General features: G+C 40.9%; 1 protein-coding gene and 1 long non-coding RNA gene across 4 annotated transcripts in view; one reads left to right on the top strand and one right to left on the bottom strand.

Moving 5' to 3' along the window:
• The window catches only part of LOC133134695 (dynactin subunit 1-like), a 68068-nt gene that overhangs the window by 21107 nt on the left and 26605 nt on the right, over positions 1-20356 (bottom strand). For both annotated transcript variants that reach the window (XM_061250988.1, XM_061250987.1), the window contains exons 8-19: positions 19909-19987; positions 19062-19221; positions 17660-17764; positions 17183-17374; positions 16298-16405; positions 15454-15606; positions 14491-14651; positions 11809-11977; positions 6746-6814; positions 5558-5770; positions 4472-4633; positions 3776-3907 (exon numbers count right to left, since the gene is read on the bottom strand). In XM_061250988.1, coding sequence (XP_061106972.1) covers positions 3776-3907; positions 4472-4633; positions 5558-5770; positions 6746-6814; positions 11809-11977; positions 14491-14651; positions 15454-15606; positions 16298-16405; positions 17183-17374; positions 17660-17764; positions 19062-19221; positions 19909-19987 — 1703 coding nt within the window. The remainder of the gene's footprint in view (positions 1-3775; positions 3908-4471; positions 4634-5557; positions 5771-6745; positions 6815-11808; positions 11978-14490; positions 14652-15453; positions 15607-16297; positions 16406-17182; positions 17375-17659; positions 17765-19061; positions 19222-19908; positions 19988-20356) is intronic.
• Positions 2938-20298, top strand: LOC133134697 (uncharacterized). Of its 2 annotated transcripts, none has more exons than XR_009709337.1 (3): positions 2938-3113; positions 19116-19306; positions 19950-20298. It is a non-coding gene; the product is annotated as an uncharacterized LOC133134697 (long non-coding RNA). The 2 variants fall into 2 exon arrangements; XR_009709338.1 differs by having other exon boundaries at positions 19776-20298.

Here is a 20356-nt window from a genome sequence, read left to right as displayed (position 1 = left end):
TCATGTGATTGGCTGAATACATATTTGCATTAACAAGCTGGTATACATGTATACCTAATGTGCTCACTGACTGTATAGACTCAGTGACTACTTTATTAGGTATTTATTAGAGTCTTCTGTCGTTAACCATGCGTTTTTGTCCACAGAATTCAACAAATTAGTTTGACGTCACAGAGCAAGCAAATCAGGTTCTTCTATTTGGCTGGGTGATTGTGATACTGGTTGTGTTTTGCCTGGAGTTTACCTCACTATACGTCTGTATGAAGTTACATTATTTATTATAATTTAATTTGACTAATTCATTTATTCTTTTTATGCAACGCATTATTTCAACAGACTAACTAACAAAGTTAATGTTAACTAGCTGGCTATCACTAACTAGTCTAATGACTGACAGTTAATTTTATATAAACAAATTGAAAGTTGTTCTGTAGGCATTACAATTCACTCAGATGCTAACGTTTCTATTTCACATTTATTCGAGATAAGTGAAGTCATTATCCATTGAAATGAAAGTCATGTAGAAATACATTTATACCAAGGCATGGAAAAATAACCTACTACCTAGGGAAAATACAGCATTCTGATTGGCCAAGACGTGTCATGTGGGTGGGCATTAATTTTGTATAGTCTTGCTAACAACAACAGATTGATAAAATATATTCAGTACACTGATATTCTCTGTAAATTACAGTAGTGTGCAGTGATGAAACCAAGTACTATTCAAGTATTTATTTCATTTAATACTGGTTCATGAAGATGAAAATAAGTAAACGGCTCCTTTCGTTGTGCCATCGTGTTTAACACTGTGACACTGCTCAAGTTTGTGACAATTTCGTGTTACCTTAAATACTGGAACAACTGACCATCAGAAATAATTTTGCAGAATAATGTTGCTTCGAACCAGTTTAAACAAATTGTTTACCATCAACAATCATTGGATGAGCCTTCAAACATGCATTCATGCTATGCAAAAGTCAAAAAATAAAAATGATGATGTTTTCAGTGTTCAGTGTTTCTGTTCATTTGCCATACTTTTACCCCAATTTAATTGTGGGAATGCGTTTTTTGTTCTCATTGCCTACAATAGTATTGTTCAATACATTTTCACCAAAAAAAAAATTACTTTAATTTTTAAAGAAGTATATATTAGGACCCCTTTTAGACAAACGTGGTGGTGTATAATCATCACTGCACACTACTGTACATACAGCATGAATGCGGAAATGATGGCAATTGTGATGCATGGGCCGCAGCAGAATGGCTAGACAGTCCGAAAGCAAAAATAAAACCAGGAAGAATGAGGCATGAACACCTGAACAGGTCGGCCAAACAGAAAATGATGGCAAAACATGGCAGAGATCCTGAGGTTTTTCTATGCTTCACTTCAAAAAGGGCCGGCCATTGCCTACTCTGTTCAGTTCCATGGCATTGAAGTCTGGAATACAGCGTCAAAGTTGCTTGACATTATTTTGCGAGCTAACACTAGTTAATAACCTAACTTTATATTTCCTGTGGGTGATGGTGAGCTACTGAACTTTTATTCGGTGATGATGCAGTAAGCTTTTAGTCGCAGCAGGAAATTTGCACCACCAGGACTCTTCCTAAAGTTGGCCGTCCAGCATAACTGAGCAAGGAGGTGACCCAAGAACCCAACAGTGACTCTAACAGAGCTTTGGAAGTCCTCTGCAGAGAACCTGCCAGAAGGATGGCCATCTCGGCAGCACTCCATCAGTTAGCCCTTTATGGTAGAGTACTCCAAGCACTATGTCTTGGGAACACCAGGCACTGCTCATCACCTGGCTAATACCATCCCTATAGTGAAGAATGGTGGTGGCAGCATCATGCTATGGGGATGCTTCTCAGTGGAAGGGACAGGGAGACTCATCAGAATTGAGGGAAGGATGAATGTAGCCAAATACAGGGAGGTCCTTAAAGAAAACCTGCTTCAGGGTACATGCAACCTCAGACTGGGGTGACGGTACACCTTTCAGCACATCAATGACCCAAAGCATACAACACTGGAGTGGCTTCAGGACAAGTCTCTGACTGTCCTTGAGTGGCCCAGCCAAAACCCAGACTTAAACCCCATAGAAGATCTGTGGAGAGACCTGAAGATGGCAGTACAAAGACGCTTCCCATCCAATCTGACAGAGCTTGAGAGGATCTGCCAGGAAGATAGGGATAAACTGCCCAAATCCAGTTGTGCAAAGCTTGTAGAGACTTACCCAAGAAGACTCAAAGCTATATATTGCTACCAAATGGGCTTCTACAAAGTATAAAGGGTCTGAATACAGTTTTTGCTTTTTAATAATAGTTTTCACTTTGTTATTATAGGTTATTGAGTGTATTTATGGGCAAAAATGCCAATTTTATCCATTTAAAATTAAATCTACTACACAATAAAGTGTGCAAAAAGTGAAGGGGTTTGAATATTTTCTGAAAGCACTGTATTTGCAGTAACAAGCTGGTATAGAGGTCTACCTAATAAAGTGGTCACTGGATGTAAGAAATATGTTTTCTATCAATAGATTTGCCATGTTATTCTAATTTATGCCACTTCTTTTTTACTAAATGTCAATCGTAAAGACAAAGTTTTTCATTTAAAAAAATGACACTTACAAGTTTTATATTTCAGGGTGTGTTTATACATAGTTAGGTTTTTGATTAGCTGAGAGACCATTTGATTATGTCTGATGATGAATAATATTTCAGATATTTATTTAACTGACATAACTATTGTTTATGTCATTTGTTATTATTTGTTTTACTTGAAACTTGAAATTGATTTGACGTTTGTTACACATATTTATATGATTTTATTTTCTGAATATTGATTTGTTGAGTTACAATATGTAAGAACCTATTTTACGTTTTGTGTTGCGTGGGGACACATTTCAGTGTGACAATTTCCTCCAAGACATGCGCAATCGGTTAGCGTAGCAGGAGCAGTTAAGAGTGGAGTAGCAAGGGAAACTTCACTTATAAGTTTATAAAGAGTTTAACAATTGCATTGCCCTTTTGGAAGGTTTATATTTTGAGAATTTTCTTTTTGAAGTCTTTTATTTCGGTCAAGTGGACTCATTCCCTCTTGGTTCCGTGCAGCCAGTGAGGTACGTTATTCATGTGTTTTATGTTGTCGTTCATATTTAAGTTTCAGTTTGTATGAGCTATACGGTGAATTGTGTTATTTGAACAGTTCGACGGTGGATTTGAGGACAAAGACAATTAAATTAATCTGTAACAGAAGAACCGTGGTCTCGTGTATTTCCTGGACTGGAGGGAGTGATAATTTAGATAGTTTGAATATTGGATAACTGGATATTGGCTGGTACTATTACTCAGGTTACGTAGTCTTAAGCAAGAAACTTCACTTAGAAATGTAGCATGTGTAAAACCTTTTAGCACACATAAAACCAATAACATGACCATGTTTTGGGTTACTATTTTTGATTGTGTTAAAAGGTTTTGCACATGCTGAAGGTCGTAAATCAGGCCCTTTCTGTTCTAATTCATTTGTACAGCAATTGCTTCCAGCAGATATACATATGAATACAGACCAATTTAATAGTTTATTCACAAATATAAATAAAAATATCCAGTATTTCTTCCCTTCTCAAGTGCCATGGGGAATAGTTTCAATCAAGATTATGAAATTTTAAAATGAAAAGTATAAAACCCCAGAAAGTGAACCTTACATCAAAGGTTATGAGGAAATGCACAGTACTATGCAGGTTAATTACAGACCCATAGGCCTCTAACACACAAGCCTCACCACAATCATGGTTTTCTCTGCATCGTACTCGCCCTCCTGCATTGCAACGGCCATCTTGCTCATGGTGGCAGCGACTGTGTGGCAGGACTGCCGCATACACTCGAGGGGGCTGATATCTTGGGGGCTGTAGACCTGGAGGGGGTGTGGAGCGATGTTAAAAGAGAGGCCCTGGTGTAAAATCCAGCTATGACCAGCTTGTTTCAAAACATAGCTTGAGCCGGTCAAATCATGTTGAGTATGGAGGTAGTCTGAACTTGTCAACCAGCTGCCAGCTGTTTGAAAACCTAGTTTAAGCTGTTTTTATCAGCAGGGTGGCTATAAATGCACACATAAGAAGGCATGACAGAACCTACTAGACCGGCCATTTGCAGATATCCTGAGATGACATCACTCAAGGTTCTTCAACCAAGCCAGCCGACTAGTGTATCTTTAAAGGTGCTTTTAAAGCTACCTCATAGGCATGTTTTTGAACCATGTGAAGTCATCTGAATTTGCATGACACTGGCATGGATATAATAACTGACCATGGGTAGGCTGACGCACAGAGGACAAAAATAATTTCCTACTTCACAAGAAATACATTATAACATCATGTGGCACAGAGACCTAGCACAGACACTCCTATATATTATTCACACAGCCAGAAGACTGCTCACACTCTCCCTTTTATACAAACACACACATACACATAAACACCTGCTGAGCTGATGTTAAGGCCTGGTCCTCCAGTTTCTGAGTGGCAAAACCTCCTTCCTCTGGAAGTGGAGCAATCATTTGCGCCCCTGCCCTGGCCACCTCCTTCAGCACCTCCACCAACTTGCTCAGGTGTCTCCGGCTGTCCTCCAGAGAGTCTGACACCTGCCACAGGTCATTGGTGCATCAGTCATGCTGTCCAAGACAGCCCCACCCACCATCACACCTATAGGGATCTCAGTCAACCCAATCTCCTCAAGTCCTGTCACTCTGGAGCAGAGTCCTCAGTCCTGGTCCTGGAGAGCTGCTGGGTGTGCTGGTTTTTGTATTCAGCAAACCAATTCAAACCCAGGAAACCAGATGTTAACTGTGTACTTAAGTTCTTTAATTGACCAATTAAGTGCTGAGTAACAATGAAAGCCAGCACACCATATGGCTCTCCAGGACCAGGAGTGAGGACCACTGCTCTGGAGTAAAACACATATCTGTACGCATTCATATGGTGAATATTTACCTAGTTTCTATGTGGATGGGTTCAAGAGCATTCTAGAATATTAAAGTCCCACCCACCACAAAAAAGGTGACTGGACCCAAATGGTAAATGGTTGGCATTTATATAGCACCTTTATCCAAAGCGCTGTACAATTGATGCTTCTCATTCACCCATTAATACACACACTCGCGCAACAACGGCGATTGCCTGCCATGCAAGGCGCCAACCAGCTCGTCAGGAGCATTTAGGGGTTAGGTGTCTTGCTCAGGGACACTTCGACACAGCCCGGGCGGGGGATCGAACCGGCAACCCTCTTACTGACAACTGCTCTTACTGCCAAAGCCATGTCCATGACCTAGGAAGTGGTTTGAAACAATGGGAATTCCCATGGAGGTAATCTTTAAAAAATCATGTAATTCTTTGCTGAAGAAAAGAGATGATTTAAGTCCCATTGTTTTAAAGCACTTCCTAGGTCCAGTCACTTGTAAAACTATGCATATATACATCGTACACACACCCGTAATTCCTGTAGCTCCTTCATCACTGTGATGTGGCGTGTTCACTTGTTAATGCCTAAAGCTTGCGCGCACACATACCGGCTGGCCGAATTTTAGGGCTGCTGGGATACCAGGCGCGTTGTTTCCAGGCATTCTGTGACGGATCTTCTTGCAAAACCGTTGGATCTCGGTGCAGAAAGTCTCTGCCTCCTTTAAGAGCAGAGCAAGGTCCGTTTCTTCCTGTGCGGCCTGCAGGAACACCTCCAGACGGCCCACCTCCACTCTCATGCAGTCCACAGCACTCTGGGTAAACTGCCAGAGAAACATTTGCCCCAAGTTGGGAGCCACATTAAAAAGCAAAAACTATATTCAATTAGATGGCCTCCAGTAGACAAAATGAACATGAAGCATTCTATAAATAGTGCTGTGCTGTGCAAAAGTGTTAGGCACATGTAAATTCCATAAAGCGAAGATGCTTTCCAAAATAAGGTAATGAAAAGTTTCTAAATATCTAAAAAATTACTATACAGATATTAGTAAACAGTTAAAAACTAAATCAAGTCACCCAAGTGAACACCCTTCACCTTTGTAGAAGAATTAGGAAAATCATGTGAACTGGGGGGCTCCTATCTCTTTGGTTAAACAACAATAATAACAGGACCCTTTTCTGTTTGGAAGAGTCCTGTGTGTTTTTATCTGTGTCTGTCTAGGTATAAAAATGGGCAAATCTTCACAGTTTCAGAGAACTACAAATACAAATTCTCTCCATGATCATGTAATAAAACTTCACCAAGATTGAAGTCTGTGTAGGCCTGAATTATTCTGAACTAAATTATTCCTCGACAACCTTTATAACTGCATCAATTCTCTCACACTATCTTTTACAGTATAAGAAAATCGGCAGGTAGGTTGTTCCAAACATATTGGAGAACTTGACTCAGTTCTTCTGCAGACTTTGGCCGTTTAGCTTGCTTCTGGCTCTCTGGGTAATCCCAGACAACCTCCATCAAGTTTTTATCTGAAAAGTGGTGTATAAATGTATGTCTTAATTTACTTAATAAAATACCAAAGATTCTCTGTAACATTTAATTTTTAGGAAAAATTAATTTTTGAACATGTTTCTACTGATACATTAATGCAGAAAAAAAAACATTGAAGACCAAATGTATAGTAAAAATTCTATCTGACTCCTGTCAAATCCTACAGAAATACATAACTTATGTAAAGGACGGAACACTTCCCTGACATTGCTGTGAGATTTTAGTTGTGTTTGAGAGCCGCTGGTACCCGTATGTGGTCAGCCAGTTGGAGAGTGCAGTCCTCCTGTTGTTCTGCCAGGTAAATGCTGTGCAGGTGCTGTGAAGCAAGGGGAAAACCCTGCTGAAAAAACAGCTCAAGCTATGTTTTGAAACAGCTGGTCTGGTTGACCAGTTCAGACTAGCTCCCACCTTGACATGATTTTACTAGCTCAAGCTATGTTTTGAAACAGCTGGTAGCCAGTTGATCAGCTCATACCCAGCGAGACCAGATTCATGACCAACTTGGGTATGCTGGTTGACCAGCTCATATCCAGCTAGATCAGCGTACGATATCTTAGGGACTGAGCTGTCAGCTGGGGCGACATGGCACAGGCAGTAAGAGCAGTCGTCTGGCAGTCGGAGGGCTGCCGGTTCGATCCTCCGCCCTGGCTGTGTCGAAGTGTCCCTGAGCAAGACACCTGACCCCCAAATGCTCCTGACGAACTGGGCATTTCTACACAGGCTCAAAAGATCACACAGGGTTTACATAATTGGAGTCACACTTCCTTCAAGAAAAACATGTGAACAACTCTGGCTTCCTACAAATCTTTTATTGCACCAAATATTTTATTGCTCTTTAATTGATGGTAAAATAATGCAGAGGGGTAGAGGCATAAACACCCAAGTTCTTTCCATTTCAATTTCAAAGCTACACATGCACTCTCCATTGTAATGAGTAAACCCATCTATGTGTGAAGAGATTGATAATTGATCTCAAGCCAATTTATGCCATTTACTGCCCTCGAAGGTCACATTATGCATACGTGTAGAAATGTTTATCCAAAGGCTGGCTCGTAAATCAGCCCACTTTGCCGATAAACATGTGAGGCTGTTCTCTTAAAACAATGCTCTCTTTGCTGCGCTAATTGAACGGCAGCCAGAGACGATCACACTGAGTCCTTTATGCTGCCGGCTCAGACACCTGGCTACTGGGACAGGCAGTCACGCGAGGACACCCGCAGAAATTTAATGGCTGTGAGTTAAACCTGGAAGTTTAAAGCCAGGATTGCGGTGCTGTTTACATTTTCAATGACCTTGGTCGAGCTTAAAATGCATAAGGATGCGCCGCGGGTCCCGGGGAATGGGTTTGTGTGGCCGAGCCTGTTTGTTTGAACCCTGGGTGAATCTAATGAGGTGGAATGATGTACCATTTCCCCCAGGTGCTGCTGGGAGCCAGCATGAGGGCACTCCATCATTGTAAATTAAACTGTGAGCTCTATTTACAATGCAGCAAAAGAGCTGAATAAGTTACCCAAATGAGCTCAACATATCAACTTTGTACTGCACTTATAGAGAGAGAAGGAATACAATAGACAAGCAGCCACTCAACCAAAATTAGGTTTGTCCACTTTAAAAAAGCATTCTTATACTGCATAAAAACATACTACTCAAGAATGGTCTGTCCACTTAAAAAAAACAGTTTTATAAAAACTCACTACTCAAATATTCAGTGTTCAAAAGAATTCCAGCACAATATTGTACTCTTGTACTTTTCACTTTTAAATACCCGTAAATATGCTTCTTTACAGATAACTGGAGAACTGGAACCACATGCAATGGGCTTCTGTTCCCAAAGGAGAGAGAAACAATCCATTTTAATACAAAGTGAAAGCATTCCTGCCATAGCTGACAAGTTCAGGTCTCTCACTGAAAATGCACCCCACAGCAAAGAACAGAATTTCTCATTAAATGCCTGAAGCAAATATTTTAATCTCCAAACTGGACTGTATTTCATATTTATGTAGAAATACTTAATATTTCAAGGTTGCATTATTGGTGCCAAGGTAAAAATATGTTGAAAGCAGAAGGAACAAGCTTTCAATACAAAAAGCCTTTACATTGTGAACTGAGCTGACAAAATATACAATGCACATTGCGGAACTGAGAATAAGCAGTCGGCAAGAAAGTTTTGTTCCAATGGCAACAGAAGGGAAAATAAATTAAGAAATTAACTGGAATGCAGCCGATGTGTACTGAAAACAAACACCCACATTCGTATTCTCCCCAATGGTTTCTTAGGGAGGCAAGAAAATGGGGCAGCATCTGGTAAAAATGTATTTGCTGAATGGCAACTTTGTGTACAATGTCAGGACATCACCCACACAGATCTGGCAGTGTAGTTGAGGAGCATTGAGTGTTGTTAAGTGCTTTTAACCCCTTTCACACCTAGGGAAGCAAAATCCCCAGGTGAAAATTCAATTTTATTCAAGCTAGTTTACAATGTGTTTTTGGTGCTGTTCACCAAACCAACAGCCTATATACTCAGCTAGTCCACCAGTTGGCCGCTATCTTACTCTACCAGCTTACTCTTAACCAGCTTTGCTCCGATAGAGACCAGCTTTGAAAAGACACAGACCAGCTATGACCAGCTAGAAGTGTCGAAAAAAACAGATTAAACCATTTTAAACCATTTTATAATCCCAGCTGGTCTTAAGTGGGGTCCCTGTCGTATTTTGCACCTCAACTCCAGTGTGAGATGAGGCTGCCACTAAGGCTCCTCCCTTCAATACTGTTTTATTGGCACATCGGAGCCAGGAATTGTTTAGCCTGAGCGTAGCTGGGTGAATCTCAGCCACTGAATGTTCACATGGCCAAGTACCAGATGGCTCTGGCAGTCAAGGAAGTTGTGTTTGGTCCTAGATACTAAAACAGCTACAAAAAATAGATTATAATTTTATAATACACAAAGGTACAGAACACATACGCAAAGGCAAAATTCAGCTTTGGGTAGAAAAAAATCATTGGTACCAAGTCGACAATTAGCTGCTGCTTAGATGGCACCTGGCTCTGGTGATGAGAGGGTATTTTATCTTTTTAGGGAAGCTAATAACCATAGGTGCATTTGGTTCATTTTATTTTCCCGGCTATAGACAGTATATGTACATATGCAGTGGGCTCCAGAATTATTGGCATCCTAAATAAAAAAAATTTGAAAAATGGTTGTAAATAATAAACAACTTGTTTAAACATACAGAAAAACTATCTACTCTCATGTTTCAATGATTTTTATTTAGTAGTCAAATTTATTCTGAAAACCAAAGATGCCAAAATTATTGGAACCCCTAACATTAATTGTAAATAAAATCAAAGAAAGTGAAATTGCCAATACAATTTAACTTTAGTTTATACCCAGTATAAAGGAACTATATTGTGTCATTCCATCAACTATTAATGAGGTTACAAGCATGCAAAATCCCTTTGTCAAACATCAGTATGGGAAAAGCCAAAGAAATGTCAATTCAGAAGACACAGATGGTAACTGACCATCACAAGTCGGGTAATGGATATAAAAATTTAAATTAAAAAATGGTTAAACACCCTGGTGTAAAATCCAGCTATGGCCAGCTTGAAATACCAGCAAGCAGCCGTTTCAAAACATAGCTTGCGCCGGTCTAACCATGTTCCATATAGTGAGGGTGGCCATAAGTAACCCAAGGATCGCAGAGATTTTTTGTGTCTTGGGGTCACCAAGTCTAAAAAAAAAAAACATTAAATGGCACCTAACAACAAACTCTTTGGAAGGGTGGCACAAATACAGCCCTGACTGAGCACAATAAACAAAAAAGCATTCCAATTCCAAACCTCATTGGAATTAAGACTAGAAGAGACTGCTATGGTCAGGTGAGACCAAAATTTAAAGTTTTGGCCATACACACCATACAACACAGGATGTTTGGCAGCAAAATGGAATGCATACAAGGAGAAGCACCTCATACCTACTATCAAATACAGCAGAGGGTCATTGACGTTTTGGATATGTTTCGCTGCCAGTGGTCCAAGGGCACTATTTAAGACCAATTGCACTATGAATTCAACAAAGTACCAGGGAGTCTTGGCAGAAAAGCTGGTTGACTCTGCTAGGAAGCCGAGTCTTGGTCATAGGTAGATTGTCCAGTAGGACAATGACTCAAATCATACATCAAAATCCACATAGAAATGCTTAAGTCTCCAGACTTAAATCCAACGAAAAACACATGAAGTTCTGAACTGAAGAAGGGGTATCCCAAGAATATCAATGATTCTGAAAAGTTCTGCATGGAGGAATGGACAAAAATACCTCCAAATGTGTTATCTGGAGAGGTCCCACAAAAATCCCTGTAGGATTCATGCTATGTGAATGTGTTTTTTTAGGGAAGCTAATCAGGCATTTGGTGTACATTTCTGCAAAAGCTAATATAAACTCAGTGAGCACTTTATTAGGTATTTATTTAGATTTTCTAAGCCCGTTGCTGTAGCCTATCCACTTAGATGTTTGACATGTTGCGTGTTCAGCGATGCTCTTCTGCATACCATTGTTGCAATGCGTGATTATTTGCATTACTGTCACCTTCCTGTCAGTCTGGCCCTTCTCCTCTGACCTCTCTCATTAACAATACGTTTCTGCCATGGTCGAAATCACTGATCACATTTTTCCCCTATTCTGATGGTTGATCTGAGCATTAACTGAAGCTCCTGACCCGTATCTGCATGATTTTATGCATTGCACTGCAGCCAGACAATTGGCTGATTAGATAATCGCATGAATAAGTTTGTGTGTACATATATGATCATGTTCAGTATGTGTTTGGTTCATATTTGGTAAGTACCACGTAATGCTCAATGGCTTTTGCAACAGCCCCCAGTTCTCAGTACCCATGCTTTGGTCTGAGTTCAATACATTCGGTTTCCTGATTCAGCATATGAAGTATACTTCTAGAACTGTACTTCTAGGGATTTCAGCGCACTTGTCCTTGATTATAGTTATACACTTTGTTGTCCGTCGCTCTGCCAAATGCATGCAATGTAATACATGGCCAGTGTTCAGTATGTGCACCATTCCAGTGTTCAGTGTTCTGTGTATTTAAGATATCAGGGGGGCTATTTCACAAAGCAAAATTACTGAGTTAGTTGGACTGAGTAAAACCCAGACCAACTCTTTTTTTCTTCCGTTTTACGAGGGTGACAGGTTTTACTTATCCAACTAACATGGTAATCCTGCTTTGTGACACAGGGGAACGTGGTATTTTGTGTGCGTTCAGTGCTTTGACACCGTGTTCAGTGAGAGTTCGGTACCTGGTAGTACTTCACAGCCTTAGCAAGCGGTTCCACGTTCACGGTCTCATCCAGCTGGTCCTTGCGTAGCAGGTTGATGAGGAAGTCCAGGGAGCGTTCGTGCACGCTCATCTCCACATACAGAGTGCCAAGCTTCTTAAACACCTCCACACTGCACTGGTCAAGAGCTCTGAGGCACACATACGTTAGACAGCTGAAGTATCTGAGAGAGCTTTGGTGGGGCTGGAATGTACATTCTGCTATGTACATTCCACAATATGAATGCAATTACTGTACGCTTATTACAAAAAAAATGAAGCAGATTTTATATATTTTTTATTTAAAGGCACACACATCAGCCTTCTCTTCCTGGTTTCAATATCTAAATCGCTCACAAAACATTCACAAAGAGCATCCATGCATCCATCCATTATCTTAACCCGCTTATCCTGAGCAGGGTCGCTGGAGCCTATCCCAGCATACATTGGGTAAAAGGCAGGAATACACCCTGGACAGGTCGCCAGTCCATCGCAGGGCACACACCATTCACTCGTACACTTATACACACGGGCAATTTAGTCTCTCCAATCAGCCTAACCTGCATGTCTTTGGACTGTGAGCAGTGACAGGCTTTTTGAAACACAGAGCCCTGTGTTCACATTTAGCAACGTTGGATAATGATGCAAAACATTCATCATGTCCCGTGAAAAAATGTTTTAGAAAACAGCTCAGAAAAATAGCAGTTTGACCCTAAAAGTGTCATAGTGTCAAGTCTGTGCCCTTTTGCCATCAATGTTTTCTCGGTTCTCCGTTTTCTGTCTAAGTCCCTAGTGTTTTTGCCTCTTTTTACCCTCTGGGCTTTCCGTAGTCTATCTGTCATCCCATTCATTCCCATTTATTTGTCTCACCTGTTCTCCACTTAGTATCTCCGCCTCCCACTCCTTATATATATTTCTTTCCTGTCATTATGTCATTTCTCTGACCTGTTTCTTTTTGTCTGTCAGTGTTGTATTTAAACTTGTCCTTTTCAGTTTCTCGTTGCTAGTTCGTCTTTTCCAGTTTCCGAGTCTGCCCTTGTTTATTCCTTCCCCTGATTCAAGTCTGTGTTTTCTGACCCGTTTTTTCCCAGTCTGTTTTTTTTTTTGTATTTGTACTTTCGCGTGTGTGGACTGCCTTTCTGTTTTTGAACTCTGCCTGTTTTCAGACTCTTTTGTTTGCCCTGTACTTGTCTGCCTGGAATGTGACCATTGCCTGTTTCTGGATTGCGTTTTGGAGCTGCCCTCTGTTAATAAAGCCTGCCTTCTTCACTTCATCCCTGAGTCTGCTCTTGGTTCCTCTGTCCTGGTCCCTGGCACATAGTTCTACCAAAATTGCGATGGTTTGCTTGGATTAATATGGAACACAAATCGAAAGCTCCATATGAAAAGCTCAAAACATATGTATGAGGACCTTTAAATTGATGCCATAAAGGTTCAATCTTTCAGTTAGATTAAAAATGTTTTCCAATTGAATGGACAACATTTTACACACAGCATTAGTGACATGCATAACACCAGGTGGTCCTGGTGTAGAAAAAAAAAAAAAACGTCAAAGAAAAACTATGCCCCCCTTCTGCAAAGATTAAGGTGTGCTCCTGGTCATATAAAAGTCTTAATCAAGGTATTTTCCCCCCATACCTACATTAATATTACACACAAGCTGAGCTAAAATGCAAGATAAAGAGTTCTGGAAAAAATCTAGGTTTTTGGAATAATGTATGGTTGCAAGGGAATGATGTAACATCTGGACAACTTCTCAGAGTAGAACATAAATTTGGCTATATGAACCTTGGTCAAATGCCCAGTGCAGATGTGAAGTTCTTGGAAATTACCATCTTAAAAATTGTGTGACAGTACCAGCTTGACTAGTGTAATTCCACACTGCCATCTAGTGGTCAGGATTAGAGGAAACTTTTAAATTGGGGGAAACGTCAATAGAAACTGGTTTGAGGGCATACATCATTTCTATAAGGGAGACTGGTTATCAAAACACAATGCATACCTGAGGGCTATAGCAAATTCTTCCAATATAGCAACCCACTCAGTGTTTTATTATAGGTCCTGATACCCATAAGAACACGTCTGTGTGGTTTTAAGTACCAAAAACAATCTCTATCCTGTTTTACATGTCCATGCTCCAGAGCCTCTCAAGAGCTTTACCAAGAACAGGCTGTTTTACTGACTATGTCTTTAAGGCTCATTGATATCACTGAACTTTTGTTCTGAAACACTGCTATCTAAAAGTAATCTAAAATGTAACTCATTGATCCCTAAGAAAGATAGCAGCAGTGTTGCCCCACCAATAACATCAGGGGTAAACGGATGTAGTTATAGGAAACCCCGATTGTAATGGCATTGCAGGTTAGAGCACAGATCCATGGACCATTAATGTAATGAGAATGTGGACACCCATAATCTGACAACCATTATGACATCCATTGCATAGGGTTCAGTAGGTCTGGATAGCACATCCTCTGCGCCTATAACAAGGCATCTAAACAAAATGAACACCTTGGCCATGATTCGCAATCCACACATCACGTGGCATTATGAAGAGCCCCTTCATTTGTTTGGGTGTTGCCAGTTCTGCTGGTAATCCTGTAGTGTGTTCAGGAGAAGTCGAAGTGGAAAGAGCAGTAGATATTGACATGAGATGTGTGCTTACTGCCTGTATTTGTGCAGTGTGGCCTGCAGTGTGCTGAGGGAGTGGATGAGGTTCGTTGCGAAGCTGAGTCGCTCCCCTACCGCCCCCTGCCGGCCAGTTCGATCCCAGCAGCTCTCACGCAGGTCAAACTTCTCCTGCGTCTGTCTGCTGATGAGCTCCACCTGCAGAAAAAAACAGCTCACGCTAGGTTTTGACACAGCTGCTAACTGGTTGACCAGTTCAGACCAGCTCCCAGCTCAACATGGTTTAGCTGGTTGACCAGTTACCAGCTACCGGCTGCAGAAATGCGTTGTTAATGAAAGAGGTCAGAGGAGAAGGGCCTGACTGGTCAATGCTGACAGGAAGGTGACAGTAACCCAAATAACCACACATTACAACAGTGGTATGAAGAAGAGCATCTCTGAACATGCGTCAAACCTTAAAGTGGATAGGCTACAGCAGCAGAAGATAAATGGTAAATGGTTGGAATTTATATAGCACCTTTATCCAAAGCGCTGTACAATTGATGCTTCTCATTCACCCATTCACCATACACACTCACACCAACGGCGATTGGCTGCCAAGCAAGGCACCAACCCGCTCAATATGTCAAAAAAATAAGTCTAATAAATATTTAATAAAGTGCTCACTGAGTGTACATGCTCACACAGTATTCCAGGTATGAACACATAAAAACCAAGGCTGTAGTGGTATGAGATAACATCAATTTTAAGAATTAAAAATGCACTTCAGTGAATGTCGACTCTTAATTTTTTTTTTTCTGTTTCTTTGTTTTCCATAATGAACAAAAACCAAAAACAAGTTTTAAACAGTGAGCAGACAATTTGCCTTTTTTTTAAACCGCTTTCTAAGAACAATTGAAAACATATGTAGAATTATGTTATTATTATAAAGTGATATCTATGTGATATCATTATAAAGTGATATTCATTTAATCTCATATAAACACACGCACACACACACCTTGAAGATGAGACGTGAGATGAGAAGCATCACCAGGACACAGTCGTGGTCTCCACCGCGGTGCAAAAAAGAGTCAGGCATGAAGGAGGTGAGAAGAGTCACGTGTCTGCTGGCCTGGCACACCTCCATCTGCCTCAGCTCCATCTCAATGGCCTATAAACACACACATACATTCACAAACACACACATACGCACACACACAGACTCACACACACAGACTCACACGCACAAACACATACACAAACACACGCATGCGCCCACAAATCCACAAGCACAAGCAATGAAGATATATAATCAAACACTGTTAATTCAGAATAAAGACAATATCATGCACATCAGTGTGAAGTAGCACCGGGTGTAGTCCTCAAATTGATGTAAATATGTAAAACATATGTAAAAGATGTAAAAACAATCTTTGAGTTAAACCTATATGAGAGTATGTTTATATAAAGCATGCCCAAAGTGACCAGAGAACGCTGTTGCAATTGTATTTGTATTGATATTGTCTTAGAATTTGTATTTATCTAGATACTGTAGTCACTGACCTAATTCCTTACTGACTTGGCCTATTTACCATGTGTATTAGATATTATGTTCACTGTAAAACGGATTTTTTATGAACTGTATCTTATCCAACCTGTTCTGTAGTTTGTTCTAATGACCTTGATATGCGCTTTTTTGTATGTTGCTTTGGATAAAAGCATCTGCTAAATAAAATGTAATGTAATGTAAAACCACTGCTCTGGACCTACAATTTGATATTTTCGATCGAATGCTTTACCCCAGAGTCCCACCCCTGAGAGAATTACCCATGAACACGGCCTCTCTGCCACACAGCACCCACCTTGGCATAAGCCTTGGTCTCGGCAAACTTGATCTTAAACTGGAATAGCTCGGCCGTGGGCTGCTCCGTTGTGACTTCCTGTCGGCTGTTCAGGTCCCTGTTCACTTCCTGTGTGCAGACGCAAGAAAACACAACCTTCATAATGAGGTGACCTTCATATATGGTGCACAAAAAACACCACCAAAGGTCAGTTGTGGTTCCTTTTTTGTTACAGTGAGCAGTGGTTGTAGTCTGTACAGACCTGGGTCAAATACATATTTGTTTTGAGTAAGATTAATTGAGCACAGAAAAGTATTTGAATCCAACACAATGACATATTTTACCCAGGTCTGATTCTGTGCTTACTTAGCCAAGATCAGCTTAGCCTTTTTCTGCATCATGGACATGGCTAGGATACATAATTTAACCCATTAAATGTGCTTAAAAAGACACATTTCAAAGGAAAGGCAATGCCTCTGCTAATCTCCTTACAGTACACCTGGAACTAACTGTTATGTGAAAGAGACTTCAACAGATAATGAGTTGCATAACAATTGCATCTCTGAAAAACTAAATGAATTTGACAATCCTTACAAAATCATTAGAGGTCACAAACAATGCCAGTGCTATTTGTTATGGAGAAGACTGTTAATTATTATATAGCCTGTTAATTAAATACTTACTGGCTAAGTACAGAGCCACTTGTGTAATTATTAGGCAAGTACTTTGATTTCAGTGGTAAGTACTACGAAACAAATTCAGTAAGTACCATATATAAGTATGCTTCAGATCCTGTTTCATAGTACTTACCTCTGAAATCAAAATAGAAACCTAATGAGTACCTGGTACTTACCCAGTAAATACTAAGTCATGCAACAACATGTTACCAAAGATGGCGAGTTTCACCTGCAGGTGAGCGGTCAGCTCGCGGTACTTGCTGATGGTCAGCTGGTAGTCCGCCACGGTCTCCTGGGCTGCCTCGGCCCTCTTCTCAGCCTCTCGAACCTGAGCCTTGCCAAGGTCCAGCTGCTCCCGCAGGTCCAGCTCTGTCTCGCGGGAGTTCTCCTGCAGCTCGTCGTTCATCTCGTTGATGGCCTCCTTGGGGGCGGGAGCCAAATAGATGGGTTCGGGTCAGCCGCCGTCCCAATCTCCAGAAGCTATATTGAAAACGTCTGATCGAACATCAAGTTTTATCTACGGCTTCAATCTCCCTGTATCCTAACCGGACTCAGGTCCCGCCACCCCTCATTAGTGAAACCCTGTATCCCCTACAGGCTCCTTCAAGGAGCATTAACCGGGCCTGACAATCTCCCTCAGTGACACTGATCCGGTTTGGACTGTCCCTTCCTCTACCACCCCCTCCTGTCACAAGCAATTGCTCACCAGGTCCTTCACAGTCTCCCTCAGCTCCTTCAATTTCTCCTCCAGATCCAGGTTCCTCTCCGTCAGAGTCTCCACCATCTCATTGGCCCCCAGCGCAGCGTCCACCTAAGACAGCGACTGTTAGCATTAGCACGTTAGCAACTGCTTGCAGCCAGTCACTAAATTAATCTGGCTGAGGGAATGTAATTATTGAATTCTGTTGCGTGGAAAATCCTTTTTTATTTTTAATTATCTCCTATTCCAATTCCTGCCCCAATCTAGAACATCCAACTGTCACCAACTGCAGCTCCATTTTATGCACAAACCACCCTGCCAATTCAGGTGAACTGATACATCTATGGTTCGCCTCTGAAACACTACAACAGTTACTTCTTTTCATATGTGAAACTGCACAGAGTGGCATCGAAAGACCTTTGACACGCGGCAATCTTACGAGAGTGCTTATTGGCCATTGTGGGAGCACGAGAGTGATGAAATGCAGATCTCCATCTAACTGTGATGCTAGCGTGGTGCCTTAACTAAATAAGCCTTCCAACAGCCCACCATAAGATCCTTTTAAATGTCATACATGCATGCAAGCAGACAGCTATGGGCAACTATGTGGCTCTCTCCATAAAAACACACAGTTGTGTGTGAGGGAGGTGGTCGCAGGATGACTATGATTGATGCAGTATTGTACCTTCACCTGCTGCATAATCACACACACTCATTCAGTTCAATCTGTGATTTACGGTAAAGAGAGATGGAACAGAAATAACCTTTGAACTTGCCAAAGGTTTCTGACTACTCTTCCATTTCTGCTTGGAATCCAGTTACATCACACAGCCTGCACTGCGCCACATCATATTAAAATAAAATATTACTCCAAGTAATCCAGGAGCAGACCTAGCTGGTAGGGTAGCACAGGACAGCTGAGCCCTGTTGTGACTGAACCAAGTTGAGAAAAGCAGTGTGGCAACGAAGCAAACAGCATGGCAGCTCTCAAAGTTCAGGCGCTACACATTACTGAAGATGCAGGCTTTTAGAATGTCATCTGTAACAAGCGCCAACAAATCATGTCATATTTAAGCAGTTTCCAGGTGGGGTAATGAAACTGTATCGGTTTACAGCCATCCAATTCCTGTATTGACCTTTAAACTATCATAATACATTTGAAAAAATGTACAAATGTCCCAACTTAGAAGAGTTAGAATGTGAATTCAAGGACAAAAATGATATGATATGATAATGTCCTTGTATGGGGATTGTAAAATATAGTGTAGACTGGTAATAGAGATTGCTGTAAAACTGTGTGTATTCTATATGGAGATTCTGTGCTGGGTATGAGATGGAATTCTGTAGTGGGCGTAAGATTGACAACTCCTCTGTCCTTGTATCGGGGGGGGGGTAATGTAGATGGAACCTGCTCCTTGAGCTCATCGATGTTCCTCTCTGCCTCCTTGCTCTCCTCCTCTAGCCTCTCCTTCTGTAGGTGTAACCTCTCCAGCTCGGACCTCTGCTTCTCCATGGCCTTTTGCAGCTTCACGTGTTCCTGTTTCTCTGATGCCGTGAGGTCCCTCATCCTGCAAAGCAGACCTGGGTCAAATAAGTAACTGTTGAATTCAAATATTTTTCTGGTGCAATTGAGCCAACCACAAAGACCAGAAGGTGAGGTTTGCACTTTTTGAAAGTATTTCATAGTATTACATAGATTCCCAAATGCATGTTGGTTCTCGTTCCAGCCAATCTCTTGCTGAATTAAGGCTGATGAACATGTGTCTAAGTTCTTCAATCATTTTACTTAAACATATCAAAACAATGCAGGTTCGGGTCATTATCATTTGCTTTGTCTTTGAATTCATCATCAACCAAATGGTTAGTCTTATCGGCCAGTTGTCCACACTTAAACCAATTATGAGCCTGTTGATTCACTTTAGTCTTTAATTCTCTCAGTTCAAATAGTTTCTACCTCCCTTTATGTAATCATTTTCAATATAGCACGATGTGAATATGGGACCTCTTTTTCATGACATGCATAGCTTTGTCTGCCATAATTTGGTTTAAGAGGGTAAATAATCCCTCTAAACATGAAAAGTGCAATTAAGAAAAATGCTTAAACTGCTTGTTAAAATTCCAGGATTGCAATCTCTGTTGGAAGGAAAACCAGCATACACAGGGGTCCCCAGGACCCAACCTGAGAACTGGAGCTATAAAGGGACCTGAGCTTACTGGCAATATGGTGATAGGAGAACATAAAGATGTGCGCTTGCCTGACTAGTGCTTCTTTGAGCCTGCTGTTCTGCTCTTCCAGATGTTTAACATGATAGCTGGATGCTGCACCATGTGACCCTGGGGAAGAGGCACAAAACCTGTTCAGTTCATCCAAACAAGCACTAACCATGAGTTTTTTATTTTTATATATGACTCCAATGAAATAAAATTGTGGGTCCCACGACCTGCAATCTCACAGAAATGTGGGTGGCTTGATATTGGCAGCATGTTCTTTGGGAAACTCGTTTTCACATTTTCATAAACGTGTGCATGTATAGATATCTGTATCATTCCATTATGCTTGACTAAAAATGCTAAATAACTGTTGAAATATTGGGCTCCAGAATTATTGGCACCATTTATAAAAATATAATATAATGCTGCATATAATAAACAACATGTATAATGTTCAAACATATTGAAAAACTATTTTTCTTTTATTTCAAT

This window comes from Conger conger, chromosome 8 (assembly GCF_963514075.1).
Source record: "Conger conger chromosome 8, fConCon1.1, whole genome shotgun sequence".
NCBI lineage: Eukaryota > Metazoa > Chordata > Actinopteri > Anguilliformes > Congridae > Conger > Conger conger.
Note: the sequence above shows the minus strand (reverse complement) of the source record. Positions and strands in the feature narration are given on the sequence as shown.